Source organism: Caretta caretta, chromosome 5 (assembly GCF_965140235.1).
Source record: "Caretta caretta isolate rCarCar2 chromosome 5, rCarCar1.hap1, whole genome shotgun sequence".
In the NCBI taxonomy this organism is placed as follows: Eukaryota; Metazoa; Chordata; order Testudines; family Cheloniidae; genus Caretta; species Caretta caretta.
The window spans coordinates 44,884,956-44,905,898 of NC_134210.1; the positions used below are offsets into that span (position 1 = coordinate 44,884,956).

Sequence of the window (20,943 nt, forward strand, 5' to 3'; positions counted from 1 at the left end):
AGCCCCGTAGGAGGCCTTACGCTAGCTGGGGATCACTGGGGATCATTGTACGTTCTGACCACAGCGGGGCAAGGTGTTCGGTTTTGTGCAATTAGAAAGTTGGCAACCCTACATGCCCACTCTCATCCCAGCATGCTCCCCACACTGGGGGAATCAATTGGCTATGCTAGCTCCATACCAGCTGCACCAAACATTCAGCTCTGTACTTACCTGTAAATATCAGTATTTATTATTGAAATGATGGTGGTGCCCACTGGGACCCGATCAGGGCTCCATGGTGCTAAGAGCTGTACAAACACATATGGAAATACAGATACCTTCCCCAAGAGTTTCCTTGTTATAAAACCATTATAAAAAGGAATGATTTACCATCCTTGATTTTTGTTTATTTGGGTGTTTTCAAAAATAGCACAGCTGGTGAATTTAGTTTATCAATTCTCCTGGGCTATTTTGGCTTTTGTGCCTATTCCTAGGCCTTGCTGAAGTCTCCGAGAAATGCGCAATGCTACATAGTCCACAGGGCTGCTATACTTAGTCAAAACATACTGTAGTGAGTTATGGTCCAAGCGTTGGCTCAGACTTTCACTTTTGGTTCTGAAGGCCCTTGTTCTCCAAGGATTAAATAAGACTCGCTTTATCCGCTCCTTTGGTGTCTGAGGATTTTTAACTGGAGTTACTAAAAAGAGAGTGCGTGGCTGTATACTCGGCATGCTCTGAAAGGCAGGGAGCTGCAAAAACTGTGATGAATCTTGAAGTTTATTAAATCCTTTGCCCTATTCAGCTTACTTGAAAAACAGCGCAAATATGCAATTGGTCTGATGGGGCCAAGGAGCAGGGCCGTGTGCACTTGGGTTTTTTTTTTCATATAATACTTTTAGATCCTACTTCTATTGACTTGAATGTTCCAAGATCAAACCCCTGATCCTGAATGATGATTTCTTGTTAAAATGCTTTCTCATTTTTGTCTTTTTGCCCTTCTTAGATATTAACAAAATAGAATGCCCTGTTTCTTTAGGAGACCTACACCTCTCCATGGATGTCAGCCAAAGCCAACATTGCTCATATTACATCTGTAAATCCCGATCTATTGAAAAACAGATTAAAAATCAAGAGCAATTTGTAAAGGCTTCTCGCTGACTGAATCATAGTCTTAGAACTGGCTCAACATCTCTTTTGCCTTTTAATATTTAAAAAGGTGACTGCAGTAATGGCCTCACTACTTCCAGACTTTGTTCAAAGAGTGTGAATTCTACCATCACGACTACTTGTCCTGCCCCTGGCAATCTGTAAACATCATAGGGACAAGAAGAACTTCTATGCTAACATACACTCAGAGAACATATTGAGGTCATATCTCATATAGACAAGGTTACTTGAAGAAGAGTTCTGTATGTAAGCTCGAAAGCTTGTCTCTCTCAGCAGCAGAAGTTGGTCAAATAAAAGATATTACCTAACCCATCTTGTCTCTCTAATGTCCTGGGACCAACACAGCTACACGAACACTGCTTATAGCGTGTGTGTGTGTGTGTGTATACATATATAATCATGCTGTGCTAATTACTGATACTGTTCTGTTTTACATCTTTAAGCTTTCTGTGGGGCCAGCTTTGGTTGATTAGTTCTGTTACTTGTTACACAGGGTGTTGTGGATAAATTATCACAGTTTATATGTACATACTCCACGGGATAAACATTAAGGAATATTCATACAGAAGTCAAATAACTGTGAAATATTACGACTTGAATGTGTTTCTAGAAGTGGTGTCACTGGTATTTTCAAAAACTTTTAAAGCAAAACCAGGCACACTAGCAATGTCTGTCTTTAGCAGCTACAAGGCCCAGAGACATTTGACAATACTTGTAATTATATGGGGTTTGGTTTTTCTAAAAAACAAAAACACCCCACCCTAACTAGAATTTCACAAATATAAAAAATATAATAACTGCTCTTTAGCTCTACAAAGGTTTAAACAAGCCAGTCCCTACCTGATGTATCCAACCTGGGGTCTGTGCTGCAAGAACCATCGATAAGAGACTTTATCTTTCCAACCTACATTTCTGGGGTCTTTCCAAAGCAGTCTGACTTGGTCATTGGTGTCCCCAGTATGCCAGAGTGAATTCCTGAGGTGTTCGCCAGGGCCAGTCTTGGATTTAACAGCCTAGACAAATATGGCATTGTTTAGAAAGTGAACAAAGAAAATTTTCCCTTTAAGCATTAGACCAGGAGCTCTCACTTTTCATAGTGTGGATCACATCTTACTAGAAGACTTGCCTTCTGCACACCTCCCCTCCCATCCATGAGCTCATGACATCCCTGTGCCAATTGTAGACACTGCTTACAAGGAGAAATGAAAGTATTTAATATTTGCTGTCTTTTCATTAAGCAGCTAGGAACAAGGAGGAGCCAGCAGCATGTGACCAGAAGGTCTCAATGGGCAACTAGTCAGTGTGCCATGGACCACATTTGGGGAAGTTCTGCTTTAGACAAACACACAGCCTCTTTAAAATGGTCCCTTTAGGCCATCACCAGTGAATTGAATGAGATCTGTGTCCAGGTTTGATTTTATGTATTTATTCTAATTAAAAGGGCCCATTTCAACTCTAGGGTAACCGATGAAAGCTGCCTCATAAATTTTTAATGAGCATTGATTGGCACACACATTTTGGTAGATTCAAATTATCCTCTGCATTTCCATACGCTTATTAGAGTACTCGTAGCATCTTAGAGACTAACACATTTATTTGAGCATAAGCTTTCGTGAGCTATAGCTCACTTCATCAGATCCATCCGATGAAGTGAGCTGTAGCTCACGAAAGCTTATGCTCAAATAAATTGGTTGGTCTCTAAGGTGCCACAAGTACTCCTTTTCTTTTTGCCAATACAGACTAACATGTCTGCTACTCTGGAAGTTATTAGAGTGATGCACATACGCAAGGTACCACTCTGATATTAAATTAACCTTTCCTTTAGGAAAGAGCTGGTGGTCCCCAGTAATGGTGGGAGAATAGCATAGGCATTATATGGCCAACTCCTTGTATGCTTGGATAGCCGTTGCACAGAGAACACTGAGCCACCAAATTTGATGATGTTACTTAGCCCAGTACCTTAAGCTGAATGCCAGGCTCTGCAACAGCTCTGAATGGAGTTGCTTGCCAGTAAGTCTGTTCTGTCTGCTTCCACATTACCACATAAAAACTGGAACTGTCTTGGTAACCAAAAATAAAGCCAGCATAGTCATCATCCGTCACCGTGTTCACATGAAAGGTGCCTTCAAAGTCAACCCCATTGAAAGCTGTGTAGCCTAGGAGCAATGGATAGACACTGTGTGAAGACCAATCGTTGGCAGAAAACTTGACCACATGCCAAAAGCTTTTCTATTGCAAAACATGAGTACAAAAATGGTCTCCATACCAACTGCGAGGCCAGGATCACTGTTCATGGTCTGTACAATCTCCATACCCTGAGAGGGGAAATTTAATTATGTTATTGAGGCGTAATAAACAATGGGGTGATACTGCAATTGCTACAATGAGACGTTCCACAGCTCTACATCGGCCTCATGCTGGCCCTCTGTGCAGCAGTGAAGTTCTCCCGGAATAAGCTTTCTGTGTCTGTAATTATTTTAGCCCAAGTGTTGTGGGTAACTTCAAACTTAGTTGCACACTTTTTCAAAAATATCCTTTCTTTTTGGCTTTTAGCAAGCATCAGTTGATTGTAATGCTTTAGCAAAGAAATGACAGATTCTGATAAGCTCAGCACAGGTTGGGTTGGTTTTTTTTTTTTTTAATTTTGTTTTGTAATTATTTGTTTCTGACAGCTAAAAGGTGTTGAATGTATTTTTACCTGGTTCAGAACCATCCAGTTAGGATCAATCTGAGCATCACCTTCGGGATCCAGGACCACAGTTTGATAAGCCCTGAAATCTGTGAGGGTGATCTCAGCATTCTCAGGGCAAATATCAATTCGATCAATTACTGTGTCCTGGTCAAAATCCGATTCACATATATCACCAACTCCATCACCTGAATGCATCAATGAAACAAAAGGGGAATTATTTACAATGAAGCTACAACCACCTTAGTCTTAACCATTGGAACAAACTACCAAAGGAAGTAGTTGATTCTCCATCTCTTGATGTCTTAAAATCAAGACTGGTTGCCTTTCTGGAAGATATACTTTAGCCATACACAAGTTATTGATCTAAGAGTCCCTTCTCACCTTAAAATTTATGGCGGCAAAGGAACCTACAGAAAGTGCTTGAAATTTACAGCAAATTTGACAGGTGCAATAGGTGTTTTTTTAAGGTTTAACAAACACACCATTCGCTGTACTCAGATCTGACATGGCTAACAGATCAAGCAAAATTCAGAATACAAGTGTATAGCACTTTTGTTGGACTAAAATTAATACCACATAATGAGACACAAAATGACTGTCTTTTGCCATTTGTAAGCAAAGATTTGACAGCAGAGTTCCACGCTAAGTTCTCAAATGACCAAGACACCATTGTTTTTAGAAATTCTTGTATAGGTATATTTTCTAGTTAAGTATAAAAATACAAATATCCAAATTAACGAATAAAGTATATTCCATGATGCATTCTCCTTGCTTTGTAAACCATTTAGCCATTTGCTTGTTTGCAAGATTCAGTAAGGTGCAAGGAGGACCCTCAATCACTAATGTGAAGTAGAGAGATTTTACAGTATTGGCTTGTTTTTAAGATTGTTTTGTATCATTGTTCTGGTGAAAACTGAAAAATCTTCCAGGGATATTTTACAAGTTAGTTGGTTTAAGAAAAACAGAGAGACAGACAGATGATTTTACAGTTTTGTGCTGAGTCACAGGGATCCTAATGTGAGTCTGTCTTTCACATCTGAATAAATTTGGTGAATTTAAATTGTTCATGAAAGTGAGAGCCAAGGGCCAAATTCTAGCCTCTGCTAGTACCTCTATGCCATTCCAGCAGCATGAAGGGCATTGAGTGCCCCCGGAGGGAATTCCTCAAAGGTAGGGGCATGCTGGAGAAGAAGGGGGATGTCAAAGGTGTGACAGCAGCAGCTTACAGGCAGCCAAGGAAGCCTTCTGTAAGTCAGAGTGATCCCTGGGCTGCCCAGCCCCCAGAGTAGCCTAAAATTTGGGAGGCCCAAAGATGGCTTAAAGCTTCTCCCCACCCCAGCTGCGCCTGCTTGAGAGATGCAGCACAGAATGTGGCCCAGAGTATGGGACAGAGCCATTGGTTGCTGCTACTCGTAATATGTGACAGTCCTGACTTGTACATAACAGGGCTCCCTCCTGTACAAAAAAGAAATCTACCTTTAGACTTTGGACAACAGGGGCTTATGTGAACTTGGTTCCCCTTGGTGAGAACATGCTGCCTTACAGTAAGTGTACTGCATGTTCACTAACTGCATAGGTGGGTAGAACAGACTTACTGTTGTCATCTTCCTGTCCTGGATTGGGAACCAGTCTGCAGTTATCAGGGCCCGGGGGCATGAGGTCTGGAATCCCATCATTATCATCATCATCGTCACACTCGTCACCCAGCCCATCCTTATCAGTGTCCAGCTGGGAGCTGTTAATGACTGTGGGACAGTTGTCTGTGCTGTCCTGGTGTCCATCTCCGTCACTATGAATTCAAACAAAACAACAAACACCACACACACACACACACAAAACACACACACAAAGAATCAGTTCTTGTCCCCAGACTAGAGCACAACAGCTACGCAATCATGAAATACAAAGTACAGTTGATGCCATCGGATGGATCCTGATGCCAGCACATGTAATGAAAGGAAAACTCTCACAAGGACCGTGAAATAAGATATCCGGGACCGTGAAAATTGCTCATAGTTAATCTGGTTATAGTGAAGCTTCAGTTTTTGAATGTGAGGACACGGAGTACAGGAAGTGGTTACGTGCCTGGCTTCTCCTTGCCATGGTTTAGCAACACTGCTTTTTGACAAATATTTTGAAGTACAAACATTTTGTGACCAGGGGTTCCTGATGGGCCTAGTCCATGGTACTCAGCACTGACAGGTGTTTTGGGAAATGTCCATACAGCAGCAGCCCTGCATTGAGGCCTCGCTAAACTGATACAGCTGCATCACTAGTAGTTAGGTTTGGCAGGATTTGATTTTTTTTTTTAATCAATGTTTATTTTTGCCTTTTCTCATTTTTAATCAATTTAAATGTTCGCTGTTTTGCCAAATTATGGGGAGGAGGCTGCATTCTCCAGGCAGAGCAGAGATCCCCCTACACCTGACCCTGGCAGTGTCCTTGCCTCAGAGGCTCCCTCTTCTTAAAATTAACACATGGTAAATCACGGGGTTTGGGGGAGGATGGGAAGGGGAAGCAGAGGAACTGCCCTCCAGCCATATCTAAATGGCACCAGCTCCAGCTCAGCTAATGCCCATATTACAACATGAAGGCGGGACTCTACTAAACTTCTCAAGCAGCATTTATCTGACTTTCCATATCTGTAAATTGCTATTGTTATCGATGCAAATATTTTGTTCAGGGATTGTGTGTGTTCGGTGAAATCAACATTTACCAACCTTTACCAATAAAAATCTTCCAAACCTATTTGTGGCTTCCTGACTGTGGTGTAGCGAAATCACCATAAGCTACAATGGCTCAGTCAGACTCCTTCTGAAGACCTTACCTCAGGTACTGCAACCAATTTGTATAACCCATGCTGGTGAAGCACCTAGGGCTGCGGTTGTGTAGGGGTAGAGGGTGTTGCAAACTCAAGGCATTCCAGCAATTTTTTTTCCCCCCAATACCTTTTTGCCTAGAGTAGCCAGAGCCACAGTGAAGTGCAGTGAGAGTCAGGATTAGCTGCAACGTTTATCAACGGACAGTCATGACTTGTCTTCGCTGCTAAAAAAGGCGAGTTTTTCCTCTGGGTAACAAACGTGTGTGAGGTACCCTGAGGCAAAACCACAGTGGCGATAAGGCACTTTAGATTTACCTCAAGGTAAACTAGGTGAGGTCAAGCCCAGTTGGGGATACAGTGCTGTCACTTAGGCCTGGTCTACACTTTTCCTAGCTACATTACTCAGGGCTGTGAAAAATTTCATGCCCTGAGTGCTGTGTATGGCTGAGCCTCCCCAAAAAAGCCTGGTGTGGCCCCGTCCATGTTCCGCCCCCAGGCCCCATCCAGCAGGTCCTGCTCTTCTGTGGCCCAGGCTGGTTGGGGCTGAGGGACTGTCTCTGGGACTCTGGCAGCTGGCGCGGGGGCCAGGGCCCTGCTGCGCTGCCCACCTGGTGCTTGGGGCACTAGAACTGTGCCACCCGCCAGCCTGGTACTCCGGGGGTGTGGCTGCCTGGTGCTCCGGGGCTGGGGGCGCTTGGGCAGCCAGGAGCTGTCGGCTGGTGGCCCGGGGGGGCAGAAGGGAGGGAGCGGGGGCTAGCCTCCTCCATCGACCAGTTCACAACTGCCCATGGTGCTCTAGTTAACGCAATCTAACCCCTGGTGTAGATGCGGCTAGGTCAACGGAAGAATTCTTCCCTTGACCTAGTTACTGCCTCTCAGAGAGGTGGATTAACTGCACTGACAGAAAAGCCCCTTCGGTGGATGTGGGAAGCGTTTATGTTACGGTGCTCCACCTGGACATCTGGAGCACTGTAGCTGTGCCACTGTAATGGCTGTAGAGTAGCTATAACCTGCCGTTACCTCACAGAAAAACTACAGTGCCTTGTCTCCACTGTGTTTTTACCCCAGGATAGCTCGTGGGACAGCTACCCCAAGACAGAAAACACACTTTTTTAGCAGTGAAGACAAGGCCTCACTCTCTTTGCAGTGAAGCTTCACTCCATGTTAAAGCTAATCCCCATACATGAGGATAAACGATGGTAGGGTAGTTTCAGGAAATCCTTAGTGCCGACCAGGCCTCAGTGGTTTCCATTGTGCTAATCACCTTGGAATGCAGCAATTATCACCTTCCCATGCGTGGGAAATGGTGCATTCCTAAGGGATTTAATCACTTCCCCTTTCCTCTGCTTTGAGCAGGGGCAAGTAGTAGTTGCCTTTTCCTTGTGGAAAGAGGAGTAAAATATAATGCCCTAAACCTAGTTTTGCTGGCGTTGCTCTCATCATAGAGTGAAAGCGAATGCAGCTGGTCTTGTGACAGTCACTGCCTTTGGGAGAAAAGAAATGGCATTTCATGGATTCCCCAGCACATCCTCAGCTGCCCCTGCCCCTGCCCCGCCTAGTATCTGCAAGGGATGAAGAGAGACTTTACCACTACTCCTATACTAAAGTGAAAGGGACATTTTTTTCAGGTAGGTCCTTGCCTTTTACAATGAAACTTTATGTTATAGTGAAGTCTTGTGTGTTAGTGGGGAAAACACCTCCCCCTAAAATTGTTTGGGTGGTTTTGGTTTTGATTTGTGTTGATTTGATAATATAAATTCTGTGTGGAGCTTGCCAGTTTTCTTTCTATGGAATCAGCTTTGAATCATGTCATGTACCTGTTTTCTATACCCTTTTTGGACCTGAACTGATGAAATGTACATATGTGCATGGGAGAAAGTGGAAGGGGGGATGGTTTACCTTCTGTTATAGCAACAGTAATTGATGACCATGGCTTTGAATGATAGTTATTTCAGAAGAGAATTTTATGTAATGAAAATAAAGTATGTTCTTACTGGGCAGGAAATACTGAAAATAACCTAGGGCTGAACTCCTGATGGGAGTGTGGGTGCATCTCTACTGAAGTGGGTGGAATTAGACTAGCTTATGCCAGGGCTAAATTTGATCCAGTATTGTTCTCTTGTTGATATTAGATGGGGGTACTGTACCTGTCTTGGTTGGTGTCACAAGAATCTCCAATCAGGTCATTGTCAATATCTGACTGGAAACAGAAACAGAGGAAACTGTAGTGTTAACTGCTGAGAGAATATTAAAATGACAGTACTATATTGGCAGGATCAGTTCTTTTTATAAAATAGATCTTCTGGTGGGTGATCGAAAGAAGAAAACTTATTTAACAAGGGCAGAAAAACAAAGTAGTATTAAATTGGGCGGGACTAGATTCTGGGGTTCTAGCTGAAGGAATTAAAAAAAAAAAAAAGAAAGTTGCCTGAGATACTGAAAATGAGTCAACCCTCGTTTTCCAGAAGAGGTTTCCCTCTTCTGTACCTTAAAAATAAGCCTACGGTGTTACACAACTGAAGAGAAAACTGTAGCAAATCTACTCATTGAGTAAACAGACTCTGAGTCTGTGGTGATAGAGGTTTTTGTCTGAATAAGAAAAATCAACATTTGGCCCTAATGAAAGAAAGAATACATGTAACGAATCTGTACTCCCAATGGAGTCTTCCCATTGACTTGTATAGGCTTGTATTGACTTGTTTGGCCCACCACAGATGGGAGATGTTGCGGCAAATTGATCAGAGAAGGTGCACAATGAGACATGCAGACTGTGGAAAAAGCACCTATCTGTTCCTATTTCCAGTCTCCTTTTCCAAACTCAAGCTTTCAAAGTTTCACAAGTTTTTTCTACATATCCTTTAACAAAATGGAAGCAGCTGATCTCTTGTAGCTCCAACTGTCTCCTTCTACAGTTATTTGGTGCTCACGGTCACTTTTTCACTAACTTGGTGGCTGAGGCTTGTGCTATCCTACAGATTTTTCTTCCCCTCACTAACCTGGTTGGGGTTGCTGATAGTGGGGCAGCTGTCACAAGCGTCACCAACACCGTCGTTATCCCCGTCCTTTTGGTCCCGATTGGGAACCCTCTGACAATTGTCCAAAAGATTCTTAATACCTGGAAAAATCATCAATATTAGTCAAAATTAATCCCTCGGTTTCCAAATGTGTGTATTTTCCAAATGCACCCGTTTATGTATTTTCACAGAATACAGCATTACTGTTCAGCCATCACCAATGTCAGCAGCAGTTCACTTAGGGCACAGTGCATGATTACATCATAAACATTAACAGCAAATCGGTTTCTGTGCACATCTCATTTAATCAAGGTTAGGAGCATCTCACTAATGACCTTGCCTTACATTCCATTTTCCTGCACACCTCACTGCATTCTGTCCCCATACTGCATTCTGTCCCCATACCATACAGTTTATATCATGTGACATTTCATTTATTATATTACATTTAAGGGCACTTGATTTTTATCCAAGCCCCACGCAGCAATGAGAATAAAATGTTGCATGACCGGGATCTCTTGGGCATTCAGGCAGGAGGCAGTCAGATGTGCTAGGATGTGGTTGGTCCTGTGGATTATTGTGAAGAGGTTTGGGGAGGTTTTTTTTGGTTTGTTTTTTTTTGCTGTTAATATTGATAGTCCATTAAAATGTTCAACAGCCTTTTAATTGTTGTATGAATTATTGTGGAGTTTAACTGTTGCACATTGCCCAGGGCTTGGGGTGGAGCAAAAAAAATAATCAATATTTATACAAAATAAATAAAAATGGCTGCAACTAGGAGTTGCGTTCAGAGATGTGATCTCTGACAAAATCTCACATGAGAAGATGTGTGTGTTTGACCAAGTGACGCTGTCCCTAAATTTTCTGCATTTTAGTCTGAGTTGCTGCTGCTGTTGGGATTCATAGTTATCACACTTTGCAGTCTTACAGGTTAGTCAGAACTGTTCTTGCAACATGTTTCGTGTCCTCTACTGCAGCCATGCCATTTGCCAGGAGGGAAACAGTCAAAATTGCTGGGTTTTACACAGTATCTCTGGGTTACCCCATCACTGTTGGAAACTAGAACTGAAGTATTCGGCCTTAGAGATGCCTAAAAGCTGGTTCCAAACATCCTCTGTTAGGCAATGTCGACACTACAGGACATACACGATACTAATGTATGTCATTCAGGGATGTGAATAAACCATCCACTGAGAGACAAGTACACTGACATAAGCACTGGACAGCACTATGTCGGCGGGAGGGCTACTGCCGCTTGTGGGGGCTGGAGTAGTTAAGCAGAGGCCCTGTCGGCTTAGCGCGGCTACATTAGAGAGTTTACAGTGGTGCAGCTGTAAACTCTCTAGTGTAGCCGTGCCGTAACACACAGCACATGCTGGGTGATTTTAAAGAATTATGTTAAGTGCAGATTGATCAACCATCTCCATCCATGTCATCATCACAGGCGTCTCCTTTCCCGTCACCATCTGTGTCCCTCTGGTCATTATTCAAGACTGTGCGACAGTTGTCACAAGCATCTCCAAAAATATCTTGATCACTGTTCCTCTGCTTAATGTTTGGCACCAATACACAGTTATCCTAAAAGGGAGAAAAACACAAATTCCTTTCTGTTAAATTCTTACTTTAGTCAAATAATCCTAACTCTCATTTATACACTGTAAACTCTTTTGCAGATGCAAATATATTATTGTAAATAGCTTGGCATTCTATGTGGTCTATAAATCAGGACCAGATTTCACTGGTCCTATACCAACTTCCAGTTTTTATATACAGTGTGTGTGGATGAGAGGTACTACTGTCCAATGTGCATAAGGGTTTGTTTATAACAGTGACTTTTGGTTCTCATTTCACATGGGTCCATTTAAACAGTCTGCCTTAATATGCTGGTTCTCTTATTTAATGTGTTTTATTTCAGGGTCTGCATTTCAGGATGCACACTGCTTCAATCCATTAGGACAGTGGCTTTCAACCTGTGGTCCATGGACCCGTGGGGGTCTGCAGCCTGTGTCTAAGATTTCCAGAGGAGTCCGCACCTTCATTTGAAATCTTTTAGGAGTCCACAAATGAAAAAAGGTTGAAAACCACTGCATTAGGAAAAAAGCTGGCTCCCCCTACTGGTATATCCTCAAACCAAGACTCTGCTTGGCAATTTGACCTTTTCACCCAAAAAAGCCTGAATTCCAGATTTAACATGTTTTCTACTTTGGTATTAATTCTGCAAGGCCTGTGGGGAGGGGCTGGGGGGGACAGTAACAAGGAAGCAGCACTTCCCTCTTCTGCGCATCCCTCTTGAACACCTGGGTTCTCATCCTCTCTCCACCCAGAGATGGACAGGACAATAGGGCCCTACGTTAGTTTACAGTATCAGCTGTGTCTTATTGTTAATGCAGGTTCAATACTGTGAAGGCGCCAAAGCAATTCCACAGTTAGAACTGCATTAGGATTTGCATTTAAAGCAGGAATTACAGTTTTTGTTATGCACCAATAACACAGTGAATCATCCCAAACTGACAGCACTTACTCTTTGAGGACCTGGCCTGCTTCAAAGCCCTTTGAAATCATTGGAAAGGCTCCCGTTAACTGCTGTCGGCTTTGGACCAGGCCCTGAGTACAGACTGAATTCTCACGCCGAACTATTTATTATTTGAGTTATAATAATTTTTAAATGGGCTTCTAAGTTCTTTTTCTGGGGATGAGACTAACTTTATTGCCTCTCCCTCTAGCAAATAGGCTCCTGGGTGTTTTTGAGATTTGAAAATTGTTTTGCTGTAACAAAATCTGAGACATGGGCTACTTTTTAAATTCATTGTTAATTTTTAATTGAATTAACACTGTTAATATATCTACCTGTGACAGGTTGTCAACCCCACACAGGACTAGAAGGGGTTAAGTTGGCCAGGCAGGCCTACTAACTCCACAGACTGCACCTGGAGGAAGAGCTAGGGAGCAGGGAGTTGATTGCAAGCAGGTTCAGCTGTGCAATAACAGGCAGGGCCTATAAAGCCAGGAAGCTGGCACCGAACAGGGACTGCTGCTGGCAATAGGGTTGCCAGGCATCCGATTTTCAACTGGAATGCCTGGTCAAAAAGGGACCCTGGTGGCTCTGGTCAGCACTACCAACCAGGCCAATAAAAGTCACGTTGGCGGTGCTGCCTGGCTAAGGCAGGCTAGTCCCTATCTGTCCTCGCACCACACTGGGCCCCGGCAGGTCCAGCTCCTCAGCAGGGTGGCCACGGGACTCCGCGTGCTGCCCCCGCCCCAAGCTCCGCCTCCACACTCCCATTGGCTGGGAACAGAGACCAATGGGAGCTGGAGGGGGTGGTGCCTGTGGGTGAGAGCAGCTCACAGAGCCTCCTGGCCCTGCTGCCTAGGAGCCGGACTTGCTGGCTGCTTCCAGGGTGCAGTATGGTGCCAGCACAGGCAGGCCCTGCTGTGCCCTTGGCCGGGAGCCTCCCGAGTTAAGCCTGTGCCCCAACCCCGATCACCTGCTCCAGCCCTGAGCCCTTCCAAACCTGGAGCCCCCTCCTGCACCCCAAACCCCTCATCCCTGGCCCCACCCCAGAGCCCGCACCCCCAGCCCAGACCACGTACTCCCTCCTGCATCCCAATCCCCTGCCTCAACCCACAGCCCTCTCCCACACTCTGAATCCCTTGCCCCCACCCCCCCAACCTGGAGCCCCCTCCTGCACCCCAAGCCCCTCACCCCCTCCTGCACCCAAACTCTCTGACACTGCCTGAGGCCCCCTCCTGCACCCTGAACCCCTCATTTCTGGCCCCACCCCAGAGCCTGCACCCCCAGTTAGAACCCTCATCCTCTCCCGCACCCCAACCCCCTGCTCCAGCCCAGTGAAAGTGAGTGAGGGTGGGGGAGAGCGAGCCACCGAGGGAGGGGGGATATAGTGAACAGGGGGCGGGGCTGGGGCAGGGAAGGGGTAGAGCTAGGGTGTTTGGTTTTGTACGATTAGAAAGTTGGCAACCCTAGCTGGCAAAGGGCAGTCACTCCCTGGGAGGAGGGCTTGAGGCTGGTACACCCAGAGCAAGGAGCGAAACCAGGAGTCGTAGGAAGGAGTCATAGGATGACTATGAGCCGCCAATGTGATATGGCCGTGAAAAAAGCTAATGCGGTCTTGGGATGCATCAGGAGAGGTACTTCCAGTGGGGATAAGGAGGTTTTAGTACCGTTATACAAGGCACTGGTGAGACCTCACCTGGAATACAGTGTGCAGTTCTGGTCTCCCATGTTCAAGAAGGATGAATTCAAACTGGAACAGGTACAGAGAAGGACTACTAGGATGATCCAAGGAATGGAAAACTTGTCTTATGAAAGGAGACTCAAGGAGCTTGACTTGTTTAGCCTAACCAAAAGAAGGCCGAGGGGAAATATGATTGCTCTCTATAAAGATATCAGAGGGATAAATACCGGAGTGGGAGAGGAATTATTTAAGCTCAGTACCAATGTGAACACAAGAACAAATGGATATAAACTGGCCACCAGGAAGTTTAGACTTGAAATTAGATGAAGGTTTCTAACCGTCAGAGGAGTGAAGTTTTGGAATAGCCTTCCAAGGGAAGCAGTGGGGGCAAAAGTTCTATCTGGCTTTAAGATTAAACTCAATAAATTTATGAAGGAGATGGTATGATGGGATAACATGGTTTTGGTAATTAAATATTCATGGTAAATAGGCCCAATGGCCTGTGATGGAATATTAGATGGGGTGGGATCTGAGTTACCCAGGAAAGAATTTTCTGTAGTATCTGGCTGGTGAATCTTGCCCATATGCTCAGGGTTTAGCTGATCGCAATATTTGGGGTCGGGAAGGAATTTTCCTCCAGGGCAGATTGGAAGAGGCCCTGGAGTTTTTTCGTCTTCCTCTGTAGCATGGGGCACAGGTCACTTGCTGGAGAATTCTCTGCTCCTTGAAGTCTTTAAACCACGATTTGAGGACTTCAATAGCTCAGACATAGGTGAGAGGTTTTTCGCAGGAGTGGTAGGTGAAATTCTGTGGCCTGCGTTGTGCAGGAGGTCAGACTAGATGATCATAATGGTCCCTTCTGACCTAAATATCTATGAATCTATAAGTCCAGGGAAGGAGCAGTCTGTGCTGGGAGAGGAAAGCCCAGAACTGCTGGGTTGTGGGTCCCTGGATTGGAACCCGGAGTAGAGGGCAGGCCTGGGTTCCCTACCTGCCACGGGGGAAGTGGCACTGGTGGGGCAGTGAACTGAAAGAGTGTCGGGGTCACTGGGAGTGACAGAGACTTTGAAGCCCTATACCCTGAAGGGGAGAATGCTGAGTGACTTGGACAGAGGGCTGACTCATGAAGAGGATACTGCGGTTCCTGAATCAAGATTGGGGCTGCAGACCAGAGAGAAAGACAGAGTGACAGTATACAACCGTGGGAAGGGGTGTCAACCTTGTGAGCTAATCCCCAGCGCAGCTAGGAGGAGGCACCAGACAAACGGTGAATGGTGTACTCTGTGACACTGCTATTGGATGGATGCTACAGAATCTAAACTTCAATTTAAATAAAAACAAGAGTGCCTAACTCTCATGGTTGTTCAAGAAACCCTTGAAAAAATGAACAGGTAAATAAATGCAGAGTTGTCTTCCTCAAAATGTGGACAGCCTGTAACAATAGTTCTGGGAGGTGAGACCTGCCCATTTCATGATAATGGAACTGTTATGTCTGAAACATAATGTTGACACTGAAATTTTCACCTTTAACTATTTCACTGCTGAGACACAGTAGGTGAGTTAATCTCTTTTTATTGGACCAACTTCTGTTGGTGAGAGAGACAAGTTTTCAAGCTACACAGAGCTCTTCTTCAGGTCTGGGAAAGATACTCAGTACCACAGCTAAGAACAAGATAGAGCAGATTGTTTAGCATAAGTAGTTAACACATATTCTAAGGTACAGTCATAGCACAAAAAGTGGGACTAGTGGATTGCAGGTTGTTGTAATAAGCCATAAATCCAATGTCTTTATTAAGACCATGATTTTTAGTGCCAAGCAAAGTTTTTATGAATTGAAGCTCCCAGGCTCATCTTTTGAAAGTGTTGTGCAGGTTCCTTTGTGTATCTTGGGAACCATGTAAAAGGTCACGGGGGTGGGTTCATGGGGGTGGGTTTGTAGAGTTTCTCTTGGAGTTGTTTGGGGAAGGATTTGATTATATCCTTAAGTTCCTGGGTAAATTGTGGTGTGGGGTCTTCTTTGATTTCTCTATAGTACGTGGTGTCAGAGAGCTGTCGGTTGGCCTGATCTTGTATTTAGCTGTGACGCTCTTAGTACCTTTCCTAGACCTGAAGAAGAGCTCTGTGAAAGTTTGGAAGCTTGTCTCTCTCACCAATTGAAGTTGTCCAGTAAAAGATATTACCTCACCCACCTTGTCTCTCTAACATTCTGGGAACTACCACTGCTATACCAATACTGCAAACAACAATGGAAGATATTTAATTACATGGTCACATAGTATTTTTTTCAAGGAAAATTTGTCATTAAATAATTACTAAATTACAAGTAATTCAGCATCACAAAAATGAGAAGATTAGTTAAACAGAAATTAAAGGGTACAGTGCCAAAAGTGAAATCTCTGCAAGCTGCATGGAAACTTTTTAAAGACAACATAATAGAGGCTCAACTTAAATGTATACCCCAATTTAAAAAACATAGTAAGAGAATCAAAAAAGAGCCACCGTGGCTAAACAACAAAGTAAAAGAACCAGTGAGCGGCAAAAAGGCATCCTTTAAAAAGTGGAAGTTAAATCCTAGTGAGGAAAATAGAAAGGAGCATAAACACTCACAAATGAAGTGTAAAAATACAATTAGGAAGGCCAAAAAAGAATTTGAAGAACAGCTAGCCAAAGACTCAAAAAGTAATAGCAAATTTTTTTTAAGTACATCAGAAGCAGGAAGCCTGCTAAACAACCAGGGTGGCCACTGGACGATGGAGATGCTAAAGGAGCACTCAAGGACGATAAGGCCATTGTGGAGAAACTAAATGAATTCTTTGCATCGGTCTTCACAGCCGAGGATGTAAGGGAGATTCCCAAACCTGAGCCATTCTTTTTAGGTGACAGATCTGAGGAACTCCTCTAATTCCAAAGTAATTTGCAAAGTAAGGTGCCCTGGAATAAGAGGGAAGGTGCTCTCATGGATTGGTAACTAGTTAAAAGATAGGAAACAAAGGGTAGGTATAAATGATCAGTTTTCAGAATGGAGAGAGGTAAATAGTGGGGTCCCCCAGGGGTCTGTTCTGGGACTAATACTATTCAACATATTAATAAATGATCTGGAAAAAGGGTGGTGTGGTGGCAAAATCTGCAGATGATACAAAATTACTAAAGATAGTTAAGACCCAGGCAGACTGCGAAGAGCTACAAAAGGATTTCTCAAAACTGGGTGACTGGGCAACAAAATGGCAGATGAAATTTAATGTTGATAAATGCAAACTAATGCACATTGGAAAGCATAATCCCAACTATATATATAAAATGATGGGGTCTAAATTAGCTGCTACCACTCAAGAATGAGATCTTGGAGTCAATGTGGATAGTTCTCTGAAAACATCCACTCAATATGCAGCGGCAGTCAAAAAAGTGAACAGAATGCTGGGAATAATTAAGAAAGGGATAGATGATAGGACAGAAAATATCATGTTGCCTCTATATAAATTCATGGTACACCCACATCTTGAATACTATGTGCAGATGTGGTCGCCCCATCTCATAAAAGAGATATTGGAATTGGAAAAGTTTCAGAAAAGGACAACAAAAATGATTAGGGGTATGGAACAGCTTCCGTATGAGGAGAGATTAATAAAACTGGGGCTTTTCAGCTTGGAAAACAGATGGCGAAGGGGAGATCTGATTGAGGTCTATAAAATCATGACTGATGTAGAGAAAGTAGATAAGGAAGTGTTGTTTACTACTTCTCATAACACAAGAACTAGGGGTCACCAGATGAAGGTTTAAAACAAATAAAAAGGAAGTATTTCTTCATACACTGCACCATCAACCTGTGGAACTCCTTGCCGGAAGATGTTGTGAAGGCGAAGACCATAAGTGGGTTCAAAAAAGAACTAGATAAATTAATGGAGGATAAATCCATCAATGGCTATTAGCCAGGATGGGCAGGAATGACGTCCCTAGCCTCTGTTTGCCAGAAGCTGGGAATGAGCGACAGGGGATGGATCACTTGATGATTACCTGTTCTGTTCATTCCCTCTGGAGCACCTGGCACTGGCCACTGTCAGAAGACAGGATGCTGGGCTAGATGGACCTTTGGTCTGACCCAGTAGGGCCATTCTTATGTTCTTATTGGTAGGTTGGAGTTAAGGTTGTTTGTCACAGTGTGATTTTTTAGGTCTTTGATGTAAGCATTGTATAAATAGAAATGAGTGCATTAGAGAAGGTGCTGGTGAGTACGGGTGGCTAAATGTAGTGAGGGCAGTGGGACATGCCTAGGAAAATGGTACTGTATTACGTTTAGAATCGTCCCACCTTGCACCAACTTCATTCCATCCTACTGGCCTGGGATTCCAAACCTGAACCATGTTCTATGTCTGTGTACAGTACCTGTTCATTAGGAATTCCATCTCCATCTGCATCCTCATCACAGGCATCTCCGAGTCCATCACCATCTGCATCTTCTTGTCCTGAGTTTGGAACAAATCTGCAGTTGTCCTACGCAAAAAATAAACCCAAGAAATATGACCAGCATTCCACAACATTACTTGAAATCTCTCTCCTGGGGGCTGACTGACTTTCTTTACTATTAACCTGAAAAGTTTCTTAATGAAATGTATTTTAAACAAAATAAGCATAAAAGAACTTGCAAAAGTGTTTATACTTCGTAGTGTTTCCCTCACTGCCTCTTCATGCCCCCACACTATCACTCCCCTGGGTGATTAAAAAGAAAAAGCCTCCTACCTTTCTGCAGCTATCAGCAGAGCATGAGAGTTTTTCATCAGGATAGCCATCAATATCTATGTCCTTTCCACAGATATAACCATCACCAGCCCAACCAATGCCACACTACAAATGAAAACACTAGTATAGAACCACAGAAAGACTGAAGATTCCACTTTGCAAACATGTACAGCAATGCTCAAGATGTGACCCTAGGTCAGTTTCAGAAAGGATCAATATGCTGTGCAGGAGGCACTAACATGTATAATGATATATTCAAGCACACATCGCTATCTGTTAAGGTAGGCATTGAGATTTAGCTCCAAACTTAAAATGTATCTGCTAATTTTGGATTGCCAGCGTCAGACACGTAGGGCCTGATTTTCAGAGGTGCTGAGTACCCACAACTCCAAATGACTCCAGTGGATGCTCAGATCCTCAGTGTCTCAAGGTGATCATCCAGAATTAGTGGTTGCTTTTGAAAAGGTAGGCATTAGTGATCCGAGGTGAAGCAGAGGTCAATAGTCTCTCTGAAAGACAACAAAATGCAAACCCACTGGAAAAAGAGCCAAAGTATGTAACATATATTCTGAGGGCCAGACTTTCAGAAAGAGAAGTCTGAAATCTCTCTGGAATATTTTACACACAATTATTTGCACGAGCAAATTGGGCATTTCTGCATACGAACGTTTAAGTATCTAAATTGCTATCAGTTCTCAAAAATACCTAATTTGTGGATGTAACTGCTGAAACTGCACACCCAAATGTCTGGGTAAAACTGCCAGTGGACTTCAGACCTCTCCTGACTGTCCTCAGCACCAATATCTAGAAATCTCTCTGTTACAGACATTTGAAGTATCCCAGTTTTTTCTTTGAAATAAATATACTTAAAACTGAGATGCACCTAGAGGGCCAGAGAGGGAGGGGATAGCAGAAGGAAAAATGTCTGATTTAGCTTCAGACCCCAGAAGAAAATTGTAGAGCATATGTGGTATTCATATGCAGGATCAGTCTCTTGCTTCCAGGGTGATGAGTTGGATGAGTTGCAAAGACTGAGGTTGGGTGAGGGAGCACTTCTGGTCACACTCTAGCAGGGATAGCTTCCTCATGCTGTCCCACCAATGCATTTCAATCTTGGTTTAGAGTTGCTACCTCCCAGGGTAGAAAGGGCAGTAAAGTCTATATATGTTCTGTGTCCTTGGCCTCTCTACTGAGAATGCCATCTAGCAAGCCTGATAAATACTAGCTGTCATGGTGTTTTGGGGGTATTGAAACATATCCATAGAGAATTAGACTAAAACCAGCAGGTTATTTCACAGAAAGAAGTGAAAGGTGCTGTATCCCATTGGTTGGCCGAAGCAGATTAGTGATCTCTATAGACAGAATTTATAAACCCTTGCTACAGAAAGGGACTCTGAAATATTACAGTATTCTAGAGACCCTGCCCATAGAGCTGACATCTTTAAAGACATGGAATTGAGCTCTGCTGCAGTGAATCTCCACACACCTGATTCGTTCTACTGCATCTCTTTAAACAAAGACAAATAAGTTTAGAATGAAAACCTTCAACATAACAAGGAATAGTCTTTTGGCATCTCAGATTACTTTAACCAATGTCAAATTTAAATGACTCCTTCCGTATCTGATGCTTGCATACAAAAATAGAAATACTCCTAAGTAAATAGATCTGTCCAACCCTTTCATTACAACAGCAGAAAAAAAACCCTCATAATCTCTTAAATATACCATAGAGAAGAGCAATACAGATCTTTATTTAATGCAATAGGCATTGGTTGTGATGTTTTCATTCTTTTAGACACAGTGGGGGAACTGCTGTTCCTGGTGTATGAATGCCTTGATATTAGTCTTCCTTGTGGCAAAAGAAATGAACTTCACTTGAAATTCTGCCTGTACAAAGGTTACGCTATTAGGCCTATTGTATTTAAGGTTCCAGCTACACAAAAACTTCTGATTGAGTTTGTACCCCTTTAGTGGCACAGTTTGTGCCCACACGTTGCATGACTAATAACTACAGCAACCAGCTATGTGTCACCCTCGCCAGAGATCTAATCTGACATGCTCAATCTTTAGGTAATCTGGTCAGAATACTCTTATCTCATTATGTAGACAGGAGCCCATAACCACACTTATATACCAGATAACCTTCCTCACAACTCACTGGACAGCAGAACATGGCCAGAGATCCATGTGATGCTGATGCTTGCTCTGTGCGCGTTGATGTTTGGCATACTTTTCTGCTGAGATCACACAGGATAGCAGCTCAGATAGCAGAGGCAGACTTTCCAGAACACAATCCTACAAATGCTGCTAGGCAGCACAGTAAATGTAGCCACCCAGATTTGG

General features: G+C 43.5%; 1 protein-coding gene across 1 annotated transcript in view; it reads right to left on the reverse strand.

Annotated features, from left to right (window-relative positions):
* The window catches only part of THBS4 (thrombospondin 4), a 56,657-nt gene that overhangs the window by 3,622 nt on the left and 32,092 nt on the right, over positions 1 to 20,943 (reverse strand). The window contains exons 11-20 of the mRNA XM_048849652.2: positions 18,601 to 18,705; positions 18,247 to 18,354; positions 11,092 to 11,251; positions 9,656 to 9,774; positions 8,807 to 8,859; positions 5,434 to 5,627; positions 3,845 to 4,023; positions 3,413 to 3,461; positions 3,106 to 3,302; positions 1,987 to 2,159 (exon numbers count right to left, since the gene is read on the reverse strand). Coding sequence (XP_048705609.2) covers positions 1,987 to 2,159; positions 3,106 to 3,302; positions 3,413 to 3,461; positions 3,845 to 4,023; positions 5,434 to 5,627; positions 8,807 to 8,859; positions 9,656 to 9,774; positions 11,092 to 11,251; positions 18,247 to 18,354; positions 18,601 to 18,705 — 1,337 coding nt within the window. The remainder of the gene's footprint in view (positions 1 to 1,986; positions 2,160 to 3,105; positions 3,303 to 3,412; positions 3,462 to 3,844; positions 4,024 to 5,433; positions 5,628 to 8,806; positions 8,860 to 9,655; positions 9,775 to 11,091; positions 11,252 to 18,246; positions 18,355 to 18,600; positions 18,706 to 20,943) is intronic.